The sequence below is a fragment of the Melanaphis sacchari genome, unplaced genomic scaffold, assembly GCF_002803265.2.
Source record: "Melanaphis sacchari strain LSU unplaced genomic scaffold, SCAv2.0 Contig45_pilon_pilon, whole genome shotgun sequence".
NCBI classification, from domain to species: Eukaryota; Metazoa; Arthropoda; class Insecta; order Hemiptera; family Aphididae; genus Melanaphis; species Melanaphis sacchari.
In genome coordinates this window covers 1,403,051-1,416,606 of record NW_020271303.1, presented here as the reverse complement: position 1 = coordinate 1,416,606, position 13,556 = coordinate 1,403,051, and the positions used below count along the sequence as shown (strand labels likewise).

Genomic DNA, 13,556 nt, shown 5'->3' with positions numbered 1-13,556 from the left:
GGAACAGTTTAATGTACGTAAAAAATATTATATGAACTTTATTAATTGGTATTCATTTATGAATGTTGGTACACGCACACTCAAGTTTTCTATCGTACAAAATCTTCCGATAAAGAAACTAACATTTGAACAAAAAAGAAAGATGATGAAATTAATTATTTATATATTTTAGGTTCAGAGCGGAGTGATGAATGTAATGATTTTACAATAATGTATTTTAATGTATGCAAACACTATAAATAGTTGAAAAATGGTTAAATTATGAGGATGATTTTGAATAGAAAATTGTATATAGTTCTTATTTTAAAGAGGTCAAAATTAAAAATTCCTAGTATTTTTCAAAATAATCTAAAAAAAAAATCTAAGGTAAATCTAAAATTTTTAACAAGTGCTTAATATTATAAGATAATTTTATTTACATAATATAAAAATATTTCTAATTTTTTAGGGTTACCTATTTAAAGACATTTAACATTTTTTATTTGTTTTAGTTTTATGTTTCTAAATACCGATAAAAATATTTTCGTGAGGTCATAAAACTTGAAAATTGATTAAAATATAGTTTACATAAGTTATTCCTATAGCTATATACAAATGTAAAAAATATATTAGCATAATTAATTTTTTAAGCATTTGACGTAAGTACAAAAATCACAAAAATTTGTAACTTGTTTTGCAGTTGTAAATTTAATGTAAAGTTACTAATAAGTAGAGCTAGGATTTAATGATTTAAAAATGCACTAAAAAAAAATGCAAAAATTATCTATAAACTAAAAATGTACTTAAATGAACGAAAAAAATTATTTTTAAAATAATTACTATTATTAATTATTAATTACAATTTATTAATTGTCTATACAATACAAAATAGGTAAAAAAAATTTTAAGAAATATGTATATTAAACAAATATATTTATTTATTGAGTTAACAATTAATTATATTTTTCAATATCAATGGAATGAAGTAGATAATTGGGATTACCTATACAGCACATATTAAAAAAAAAAGCTTAAAATAAACAAAAATGAGACCAAAATTTAAATTTTTTAAATTAATGTAATGTTTGTAAAAATGATCTTAAAAATATTATGAAATGCATTTAATACAAAAAAAAATAAAAAATAAAAATTACACATTCTAAGTTGTTATATAACGAAAAAAATTAAGTGATTGGTCAGAACTGTATAATACATAAAGAAAAGTGAAAATTCATCAAAATCCTAGTTTTACTAATAAGTATTTCATACTGAAATTAAAACATCTAAAAAATATTGGCACAATTTTTTTTTTTTAAATTGACATTTAAGTTTAAATTTTTATGAAATTACTTGTTAAAATTATAATAAATGGTACTTATTTTTTTATAATTCAAAAACATAATTATTTATGGAAATATAAAAAATGTTTACGTAAATGATTATGTTTTATACACACAATGACATTTAAAATCTAATCTTTTTGATAAAAATTATGTTTATTTTAATTATAATTATTATTTATTATACGGTGAATATCTGTTATCGTTATAATATTTTAAATTCAAACAATCATAAAAAGTTAGTATGGTTTTCTGGTAGAAATTTTTTTTAATATAAGTTGCTAAATGTATAAAGTAAATTGCATTAAAATCTTAATATTTTAAGCATAAACTGAACATTTTTTATGAATTTGTAACTGCAAACATAATTTTTAATTTTTGAAATTTCGAAAAATTTTGATATTAATGACAAAATATTTCAATTTTTGATCTATTTTAATTGTTTTATACTTTTATTTATGATCATAATTTATATCATATACTCATATGTGATCATTCAATCATTTGAACCTGCAGTTTAATAATTATATCACTTGAGTAATATATAAGGAATAAATAAAATAGCGTTTATTGTATATTAGTTATTTAATTAGAGTTGTACATATATTATTTCAGCATTATTTTTTTTTAACAACAATTTTCGTTTGTTAAGAACGGTTTAACCAGTTTTCCATTTTTGAATACCTCGCTGAACCACTTGGTTGATGACTTGTTTGTACGTGGTCTGTCATCGTTGTCGAAGTCGACTTTGTAAATTCCGTATTTCAACCTAATGAAGTACAAATTTTAAATGCCATGAATGTGATAACGTATAAGTGTAAGCAAATTTAATTTAATATTAATTATCATATTTTTAAAATATTAATTATCATGTTTTTAAAATAATATTTACAACTACAAAATAAATTCAAGAAAATTTGAATATTTGGTACATTTTATAGATTTAATTTTATTAACTAATTAGAAATTTAATAGATGTTTCTAAATAGAAAAGAAAAAAAGAAATGTTATTCTTGTGACAAGTTGAATTCAAATCTATTTTCAGAATGTTATGTAATAAATAAAACAAATATTGAACAAATGAAATATATTATTTAACAAAAAGGAGAGCTCTCTCACATGTTAGACATTAGACGATACATATTACATATACATATATAATGCAATAGTAATATTTTTACGTATGTGCGGAAGTTATAATATACACACTACGCACACTATTAAGAATTTACTACAACTTTTATGCAAGTACTAATTATAATGCATTATGTTGCTCATATCGAACTTCTTAGAAAATAGAAATGGACTGTTTTTAATATTCTTATTTTGTAGAAAGTCTAAATAAATGTTCCAATAGAACAATAGATAATAATTTTTTAATGTGATTTTTCGAATTTTCAAAAATTCTAAGTGTAGACTATATACCTAGTACTTTTTAAGTTTAAATTACTTTAACTTTTTAATGTAGTTTTTTGAAGCGTAAGTAATAACAACCGACAACCGAAAAATGAATTTGTTAAACAGTATGATTTTAAATAAATGGTAGGCGCATGCGTTTTAACTGAAATCTAAAAAAATGCCTTAAATATTAATCATTGATTTAAAATATAAACATCTAATATATATATTATTTACATCATTTACAATACTCTAGTACAGAATATTCAATATTTTTTAGATATCGTTATTGCTTAGTGATTATCAGTGTTATTATTTAAGTGAAAGAAAATACCTGTAACCATTCAACCATTCCATGGAATCCATTAAAGACCAAACACAGTATCCGATAACCTTAACATTGTAATTTTTAATTGCAATAAGTGTGTGGTTTAGGTGATCCTAAAAAATAATAGTGAACATTATTATCAGAAATGAATAACATAATAAAAGGTTTGTTTATTATATTTTTTAAATTAATTTATATGTATCTGTTATTTACGTTACTAATGATGAGTTATGATTAATTAAATATATTTATATACACATATAATCATATAGACAGTAGACATATAGTTTAAAAGAAATAAAAAATAAAAAAATTTAAATATATCAAATACTTATAAATAATTTAAACTCAGTCTAAATATTTTGAAAATTGAATTATTTACAAAAAATAATTACTGGATTCAATATTACATATTTTAAATATTATTGTACTATACATACGTGATGGTATTCCAATTTCTTTGAAGAAAAATTTAATCCTTCTGGTTCTGGATATCCATTTTCAGAAATAAAAATTTCTGGATGGTTGTAAGTCTTATCAATCCAATTTAGAATCGAAGACATTCCTTCCGGTGTATTCTAAAAATTATAAATTTATTAGTTTTTGTATGTTATATACTTACGTTACACGGAGATATGATTTCTAAAAATTAATTTAGATCCAGTTTGTGTATGTAATAGAATAATCAGTTAGATAAAGTTAAAACGTTATAAATCCTAGAAAATAATGTATATTGTATGTAAATTATATAATACAAATTGGTTATAATTTATTGTATAACTGTTCTAACACTCCTAACACTCATCAATTATAAATTACTCTTTACGTTAGGTACCTAGCAGATTATTCTAGTACCGCAAAACACGAGTCTTAATAGTCTTATTGTTATGGTAGGTTTATGTTGGATTTATTGTTTAAAAAATTTAATTTATATCATTTTACAAAGCTACTAATTTCCAATTTATATCTTTAAAACACCTAATTATCCCTACCGGCTACCGTTCATTTAAGTAACAATTAATCATGAATCTCATAATATAAACAATTGTAATTGAAAAATTAAATACCTTAAACTCTTGTATAGATATTCTATTTCGAAGATTGCACTTAATGCATTATGCAGGCAAATATGCTTTTCTTTGACTCAGACGGGTAAGTATCATAAATATTATCATTCATAGGTCGAATTGTATTGCTGCATATTAATATACCATCAGAATATTAATTGTAAATGGCCGTAGCAATGTGTGAATGTGTGATATGTTAATATGCGGTCCTATCTCAAGTTTGGTCAACTTAACTTTTTTCTTCGCTCTTTTCGTATAATCATATAATTATTGAATATTTGTATAAACAAGCTAATCATGATTATAAACTATGAAAATGATGTAACAAAATCAAAGTTAGCATTTTTTACCGTATTATATAAAATTCATAATCAAAACTAATGTAACATTGCAAAGTTCTAAATATAATATTACGTTATTGTCATATTATGATTTCGATATTCTCCTTTATCAAGTGCTGTTATCGTGATAATTAGTGTGTACTGTGTACAAGCACGGCATTAGAATTTTTTTCAGGAGGGGCAGAGCGGCGCAAATATTTTTTTTACATGGGCTAAGATTTATTTTTCTTATTTTACAAATTTCAAAACATATTTTATTAAAATTGTTGTAGATTTTTCCCTTATTAGATAATACTAGTAACTAGTAGGTTAATCCACCGTAAAAAGACTGAAGATGTTATTTGTTCAAACTTCATTAATTAAATTATTGTAATCTATACTAAATTCAATTTATTTAGTAGTGACAATTATATTAAATAAACTAAATATTGATATTTTACACAATATCTATTTATGCACCAAACAGTAAATGATTGAAAATCTTAAAACGTTAAAATAGTTAACAACAATTTATAAAATTGCATCAATACCAGTAGGAATAATATTTTTTAAAATAAAAATTTGTGATTACCTACCTAATAATATTATTTAACTAGTAAATTTCAAGTTTTTAGTTCAATACATTTTTAAATTGGTATTTGCATAGTATATTATGTATTAAAGAATCTACTTTGTATTTTTTGTTGAATTTTGGAGATTAAAATAGTTCATGGATATACATTAAAATGTAGATACTTAGGGAAATCCTTTTTTTTTATTAATTATTAAATAACTTCTTACACAATATTAGTGTATTAATTAAACATATTAAAAATAATAAGTAAACTAAAAATATTTTTACTTGTATACAACAAACATTAAATTGAGTTAATAATATTCTTCGATTTTTGTGTATACAAAATATTAATATTATTTAATCGGTTTTTATAACAGCAAAAACTTAAAACACATATCTTTGAAAATACGAAAGTATTTACATAATATTACTAATTTAAAAAAAGTATATTTCATAAATTCTCTGATATAGCTCTTTTAAAAATAATGTTTTATGACTTTATTATATCGTACATATTTTTTAGTAGGGGAGCTGGCGAAGGGGCTGAATTGTTTTCTGGGAGGGCTAGAGCCTCATTTTGCCCCTCCTTAGCGCCGTGCCTGACTGTGTACTGTAGTACTACAGATTGATAAAATATTTATATATTTATAATTGATGTAAAAAATATTCTATTTTTGTAATTTTTAAATACAGTTACATAATACAAAATTCTATATTATACTACACTATTTTTATTCTTGACGTTTTGCTTATTTCATAATTATCAGTGAATTTAATGAAGATGTTTTAGTGACCATTACTTAAATATTTAATAGTATAGGTATACATTACTTTACACCATGGTTTATTTTCAAGTTCTTCATCACTTTTAAGTAGCATCCTTTTTATATTTGCATCGAGTTCACTTACACTTTTTCCTTCTCTTTCATTTGGAGGCAAATCAGTCACTTCGAAGGACATATAATGATTTAATGACACAAAATCATAAGAACCTGTAAGTAAAATAAACAGTATACTACATTTTATATACTTGGTGGAAATGACTAATGAGTATTTGAAATGTTGTTTAAAAAAATTTCACACAAAATATAAACAGATGAATTGAAAATATTACCTAATGTTAGGTTTATTAATTATTAGTTATTTTATTTATGTAAAATATATTATAAGATACATTGAAATTTTACTTGATGTAAACGAGTATTTTAAATGTAAATATTATTTTTAGTTGGTACATATAAATACTAAAAAATAATTATTTTACTTAATAATATTAAATTTATTTGATTAAATGCAAAACATTAATTATACATTATTATATACCTTTAATTAATTTTTTTTCATCATCAGTAAAGTTTTGTAAACGCAAATTAGAGATATTTAGTCGTTCACTATTATTGTATACTCTGTATCGTACTTCTTCTGGGTAATCACCATAGGTCAATGGATGGAGTATCATCCCAGTCTATATCATAACAAATTGAATTATTGAAGTTAAATACTCAAAACTCTTCAAAATGGTTAGATTTTACAAAAATAAAATTTTAATAAGTTATGGAAATGAAAAAATGTTTAGACAATATTTCATTATATTAGTTATTTCAATCTATTACAATGACATAAATATTAGTTATGTATAAGTACATTTTTTGTTTATAGTATAGTTAACTAAGTATAGGGCAATCAAACTTATCAAAGTGTTGGTTTTCAAAACTTAGAAGTCCTATGTAGGTATTAGATTATATACTTAAAGTATTTTAATATTTCTTTTTAGTTTTGCTAATTTTTGTACAAAAATCAAAAAAATGTTAATTTCAAATTTCGAAAACTATAATAAATCAAAAGCCATAATATTTATAAATAAACTTTTATTCTACTTGAAACTTTAATGCTGCTTCAGCAGTATCTTTATCCTCTTGTTTGTCTTTATTTAACGGAAAATACCAATCACCAACTACATTAACACTAATTTTCCCTGAAAAAATAAATAAATATATTTTAATACGTAATAATTATTAAAATATATGATATATAGTAGTAAAACAGTTCAGTGATTTCTCGAAATAAATTTTGTTTTTATTTTCAATAATTAATGTACTAATGTACTATATAGTAAGTGTTTATGTGTAATAGTCAATAAACAATATCTAAACTCAATCATAATATAAAATGTGAATACATTATATAACATTCTAGATAGGTATTTCTAAATAATAATACAATTATTATTTGGTATGATATACTCTACTAGTTCTCGCCTAGCTGAATACAAAAATTAAAAATATACAACTGTTTAAAAAAATTATAAATTTTACCATTTTGGGTAGATTTGTATTGTTTTTTATAAATATCATATGCATTAGCATGGGCAAGGATCATATTGTGTATAGCTAAATAATCGGCTACACCACTCATATGATGTCCAAACGCTGGAGCAGCATTCACAGACTTGTATCCTTCAACCGCCACAGAAGGTTCATTAATTGTTGTCCATAGTTTAACCTAAATTATTATAAACACTTTATTTAATTTTTAAGAATTAATTAAAATTAAATAATAATAACAAAATTGTATTTAAATTTGATTCTTTAATGAATTAATAAATATTGTAGTAAATAAACTCACTCGGTCACCAAAAGTTTTGAAGGCAAAATCGGCAAATATTTTAAAATAAATTATCATGGCCTTATTTGACCAACCACCAATCATTTGCAGAGTCCTTGGTAAATCAAAATGATGTATTGTAACCTTTATTTAAATTTCGTGTTATTTAATTTGCCATATTATAAAAAAAAACAATTAATGAATAATCAATTACGCTATATGTATAATGCTATAATGTTTTTATTAGTCTATAAATAATTTAAAGCATACGAGCGCTTAAAAAATGTGTATAGTAATATATTTACAAATAATAAATACTTAAATTATAATTACATAATTTTAAAATATCGCGTTTGCTATTAGGTATTTATTTCTTAAAACTTATTTTCTTATTAATTAAGTTAGGTAAGAAATCAAAAATCAAAATTTTTAAATCAAGGGTACTTCAACTATTTTTAGAGAATTAAAAAAAAAACAGTCTCTTCTTTTTTATTATCATCATTTACTAACATTTATAATTAAAAAAAAAATTAACCATATATAATAAATTAAACTGAGCTCGGCTCCGAAACTTTTTCGAATACAATAATTAACAAAAATAATAAATAACGATATTATTATTGAATAAATAATTAATTTTAGATAACAATTTTTATCATCTCTAATGAATACTTACAAAAGGTTCAATACCATTTTCTTTAAGTGTGTTTATTAATCTATTGTAATAATTTACACCATCTTCATTAAATTCTCGGGCATTTCCCTTTGGATATAGTCTTGGCCAACTTAATGAAAATCTATAAACTTTTGCCTAGAAAAGTTAAAAGTAATTACTGTAACTACATATTTTTACTATTCACACAACTTAATCAGCATATTTTATTTCACTATATACACTCCATTTATTTTTTTAAATTTATAAATGTTTAGAGCTAATTAGCTATTACAAGTACAATATTCAAATTTTATGAGTTGAATTTTCAGAAAAATGTTTTTGTTTCGATATATGATGTTAAAAATTTTTAAAAATAGTAATGATAAAATTGTAAAAAAAAATTAATTGTAAAGACTTTACATTTATTTAAAAAAATTATTTACAAAACCACATAAACAACTATTTTGTGGTTAAAAAAATCATTCTGTGCTAAAATCGTATAACTTATACTACTTCGAGGTAGCCGGTAAGTACTATATTTACCCCGAGATCCTTCAGCAATTTAACGTCTTCATCGATCTTGTAATACGAATTGCATGCTACGTCTCCAGTAGCCGTGTTTAGATCGGGGCGAGACTCTGTGTGCAAAGTGTACAAGTCGTAAGTGGAAATTTCATTGATGGAAGGAAGTTTGAGCACAAAACGAAACAAATTGTCGGGTAGCGGTTCATAAATGGCTACCCCTTTGTAGTAGTCCACCACCCTAGGCGGCCGGTGTGGCAGATCAACCATCAACGGTTGCGTGCCGTAGGAAAAGTCCGTCAAGTTGTAATTAATACTGAATAGTTGGTTGAAATTTGAAGACGGTGGAGCGCCAACCATCGCAGTGTATTTACCATCCAGCCACTGTTGCATGTACTTATCTATGGTCTCCATGTAAGAGGAGGTTGGCTCGACGGGTTGATGGCCCAAGATAGGGGTGGTCTTGGAGGCGAAAAAAAGGGCGTCTGTCGACGGCTCGGATAAACGAAAGTTAATGTTTTTGTTTATCTTCGGCACAAACGTGTGTATGAACATCAAATGTTTCCTATGATGCGTCAAATCATCCCAGATACTCTCGGACTTGCCTTTGCACGTAAGACATTTTTAATAAAATTTAACAACAATAAATTATCACGTACCTAATATAACCTAATTTTAGTGGCTAGAGCGAGTCGTAAATAGATATATAATTGGTAACAATTTAAATAAATTAAACAACGATATACTTAAACTGCAAATCTATAATCTGCAGTGTTAGGTGATAGCGTAACGAATGTAACGCTTTTTTGAACGAAAATGTAATGGGCACTTATTTTGATTAACATGTAATTCTTATGATATAATACGCGTCACCGTTTCAAGTATTTTGAGTTCAAAAAATAAACAATATATTATAAATTTAATTTATAAATCAGTTATTGGGCATACAAATAAATATATTCTTGTATGTATATTTAATTTTAACTCGTCACAATTCAGTTTTCAATCGTTTGAACCACATATACATTACAAAAAAAGTCGATTAAATAAATTTATTTTTTAATTTGTTTTTCTTGAAATGTATAAAACGTTTTGTATAAACAGGTCGGGTAAAATGATGATATTATGTTTTTACACAACTTAAATATATCTTATTAGTTATAAATTATAACTTATATCTTAATATAATTTAATTTTGTAAGTTATATATTTGCAATTGTTAACTGTTAATTAATTATTTAAATTTTTTTTTTTAATATTATTGTATTATTATGTAGGTGTTTATAGGTACTTACGTTATTTATCAAATAACTTAAAAATAAATTAAAGAAATACATTTATACATGCACGATGTGAACTATTTTTTTTACATAACATGGAAGTATCGTAATTATGTTTTAGATTAAAAAGTTAACTATTTTTATAACAATTTCTATCATCAAATAAAGTAACTTCATTACTTTTTAATCAAACACTGTGATTTCACTTATTATAATAAATAATTATACATTGACTTACCAGAAATGTTCCATGCTCCTTCTACTTGATACGCGCTACTGCCAGCCCCGAATAAAAATCCTTTGGGAAATTCCAGCTCGTTACAATATCCAGAGACGACCAAGAAAAAAATAAAAACTATAACAGAACAGTAATTTAATATATTGACAAAATTTTCATTCTCGAATTAAGTAAAATGTGATGATTATGTATATATCCATAATATAATATATTTAACTTTTCAGAAATTATATATACTTACCAAATTCTAAAGCTTTCATTTTTAATTATTTTCCACCTACAGAAGTCCCAATGATTCTAAAATAATTTAGTCTAAGTTAACGATTTACATACGATTATTTATATAGGTACCTATAAATATTATCTTATCTTCTATAGTTTATTGATCAATAGTTTCAATATAAATATTTTAAAAATAAGCTTAAAAAATTGATTATTATAATAAAAAAGTCAGATGCTAACTATTATTTATAGGATATTATTTGACCTAATACTGTTTTATAAAGTAAACATGTTCAGTGGGATCCGTTGTTTTCTTGAAAAATGAGTAATATAAATTAAAAACTGCTTTTATTTCTTAAATTCAAAGAGGAAAGGTTAGATTATGTAACCTTGTTCCTTGATCCCATATTCCTATCTAGCAATTATATTTTAGGCACTCACATATAGATTTTGTATTCAATAGATACTTACCTTAAAAAATTGGTATACCACTAATTTATTGTAATTTACAATTAACATAGTTGTAATGTAACATTTGTCATTTTAAAATAATAAGGTACTTTGAAACGTGAAAAATTCAAAAGAACTAATATAATTTAATAATTATGTAAAATCGTGTAAAGTACTAATTTGTAAAACAACAAAAGAAACGAAAAATGAAATGGAAATGTTCAAATAATAATAGTAGGTCTAATATTTTATCGTGAATTGATAAATCTTCTTTGTAGCATCAAATAACAAACATAATTATAAGGATATTAATGCATAAAATGGTGATGGACAAATGGGTACCGCTGTGCAGCTGTGCTGAACAGTTGGTGTTAGGGAGTCACTATAACGGATGTGTTAAATTTTAATTACGAAAAAAGACTATATGACTGACCGTCTGGGCTATATTGTACTTATGTATTTTTAATGTTTTTACACATACGAGTATACAAGAAAAACTTATGTGAGATTTTGTACCTATTAAATTCAATTGGTGCCACTATTATTAAATTATCTTATCCCAGTCTTATAAATTACAACATTTTTCAAATAAACTTTAAAGTAATAATTAAAAAATATCGTAAATAATAATTTAAATAATTTATATATTTTATTATTTCTCATGTTTTATATTAAATTGTATTATCTTCTTCAAAATGTTATCATAAATATATTATATAATTTCACAAAATTAGCGTTTTTGTAACAATTCTATATTAGATTTATATATTTTGAGTGAACAATTGGTTTTATTTTAACGTTTTTTTTTTTTAGATTTTGAACGGAGTGAAGACAGTGTTGATTTTACAATAATGTATTGTTTTTGTTTGTTTGTACATAATGTATTCAAAATGTATATTTAATGGAAAAATGCTCTTTCTGATAGCAAGTTAAATCTAGTTTGTACTTATAAGAGGTATTTAAAAAAATAAAATAAATAAATAAATAAGCAAATTTTAAATTTAGTTTTTTATAAATCAACTTTGGTTTTTATGGTATAATACAAAAATAAATAATTGTTGATATTTTTAAATTTGTGGAAATAATTAAGAAACTTCAAAAATTTTAAATCTCTATAAATAGCTCAAAACAAGTCAAAATATTTTGAAAATTATATTATGTGTAGAAAATGTTTAAGTTTGGAAAATTTCAAATCTATGATTAATTTAGATTTTGAATAATTTAAAAAAACTATTTGATAATAAATTGTTATTTTTCGCGAGAAAATCCAATTTAGTTAAAAGATGCTCATAAAACATATTTAAAGAATTTTACACAAATATTTTTCATAATTCGTGTAAGCAAAATTTATTAGATAATATTTATTACCTAGTACATTTTTATATATAGGCATTGAGTTGTTATTCTCGTATGATTAGTTGTTATTGATACACAATATGAATTAAATGTTATATCTACTTAAATTACATCTGTTATTTGATATTATGTGAGTACCTATGTATAAATAGTTATTAAACTTTAAACCATGAAATGATTAAACCTATGACCTTTTATTTTTTTCCAACTTATACGACTGCAGGCAAAAAATATATACAAAATGTGTTATAAGTTATAACTTGATTATAAAATTAAAAATATTATCGTTATTATAAACTTATATATTTAGAATATAAATGCATATAAAATATATATTATAGTTTGGATGTGCACCTATGTTCTCTTGGAAATGGATATATAATACTATAATAGGAATTATAAACGTATAATACGCTTTAAAACCTATATAGTATGCATTATGATTCGCAAGCATGTATTGCTATTCATTCCTTATCAACGATGAATTTTTTTTGGACTTATGACATTTTTATGTTTACTCATATTTTACATAATTTAAGGAGTGTCCTTTGACGGTACAGGCTCTTTTTTCCAATTAAAACCCACCTTTTTATCAAAATTAAAAATGTGTTAGTCAAAAAAATAAATAAAACAATACCATCTAGGACAATCTAAAACCCATTGATTGACATAGTTACAAAATATTTTGATATATATTTTTAATAGACCAGAACGCAATTTTAGAGACAACGTTTCAGAAAGGTAGATTTTTTTGGCAGCGTTGGTCCTAATTGGACCATTAAGCTGACTAAGAAGAAGTAAAATAAGTACAAAACTACTTTATTTTTTCAGTACTCACTTGATGTATTAAACTACTGTCAATTATTGATCTGCAGAATCACATTAGCATTCCAAAATGGTGAACTAGGGTCTAGGACCTCCGACCTACTCAAGAGTGACGAACTTTAATAGCACGACATTATAAACCATGAAGGGGATGAACCTGTTCCACCTACCACCCTTGTGACATGTCAAATGTGAAAAAATGTAAGTGTCTTTACTCCTTAATCCTTACTAATGGTAAAAATCTATATTGTGTACCTACTATTAATTTAAATGAATTGTTCACCCGATACCCTATTTTTGAAACGACTAAAAATGGGATAAAAAGGTATTATAATATCTATAATATTATATTATTAGAACATTAGGTTAAAATTATGGCAGGTCGCAGGTATAAT

At 23.7% G+C, this 13,556-nt stretch overlaps 1 protein-coding gene across 2 annotated transcripts; it reads right to left on the bottom strand.

Moving 5' to 3' along the window:
• Positions 1-1,811: 1,811 nt before the first annotated feature.
• LOC112598179 (myrosinase 1-like) lies at positions 1,812-13,356 on the bottom strand. 2 transcript variants are annotated; one of them, XM_025344566.1, is made up of 12 exons: positions 10,550-10,589; positions 10,309-10,425; positions 8,812-9,395; positions 8,290-8,424; positions 7,635-7,757; positions 7,325-7,511; positions 6,887-6,984; positions 6,333-6,474; positions 5,841-6,001; positions 3,486-3,623; positions 3,052-3,158; positions 1,812-2,088 (listed from the first exon to the last, which is right to left on the bottom strand). In XM_025344566.1, the coding sequence occupies exons 1-12, from the start codon at positions 10,566-10,568 to the stop codon at positions 1,947-1,949; spliced, it is 1,953 nt and encodes a 650-aa protein (XP_025200351.1). In that variant the 5' UTR covers positions 10,569-10,589; the 3' UTR covers positions 1,812-1,946. The 2 variants fall into 2 exon arrangements, with proteins under 2 accessions (XP_025200351.1, XP_025200352.1); XM_025344567.1 differs by lacking the exon at positions 10,550-10,589 and adding an exon at positions 13,175-13,356 and having other exon boundaries at positions 1,814-2,088.
• Between the last annotated feature and the right edge of the window lie 200 nt (positions 13,357-13,556).

Coding starts and splice junctions, on each gene's coding strand:
- LOC112598179 (XM_025344566.1), bottom strand. Junction 6,002..6,332: donor TGAAAAAAAATTAATTAAAG/GTATATAATAAT, acceptor TTTTACTTACAG/GTTCTTATGATTTTGTGTCA. Junction 2,089..3,051: donor GAATGGTTGAATGGTTACAG/GTATTTTCTTTC, acceptor GTACTTCATTAG/GTTGAAATACGGAATTTACA.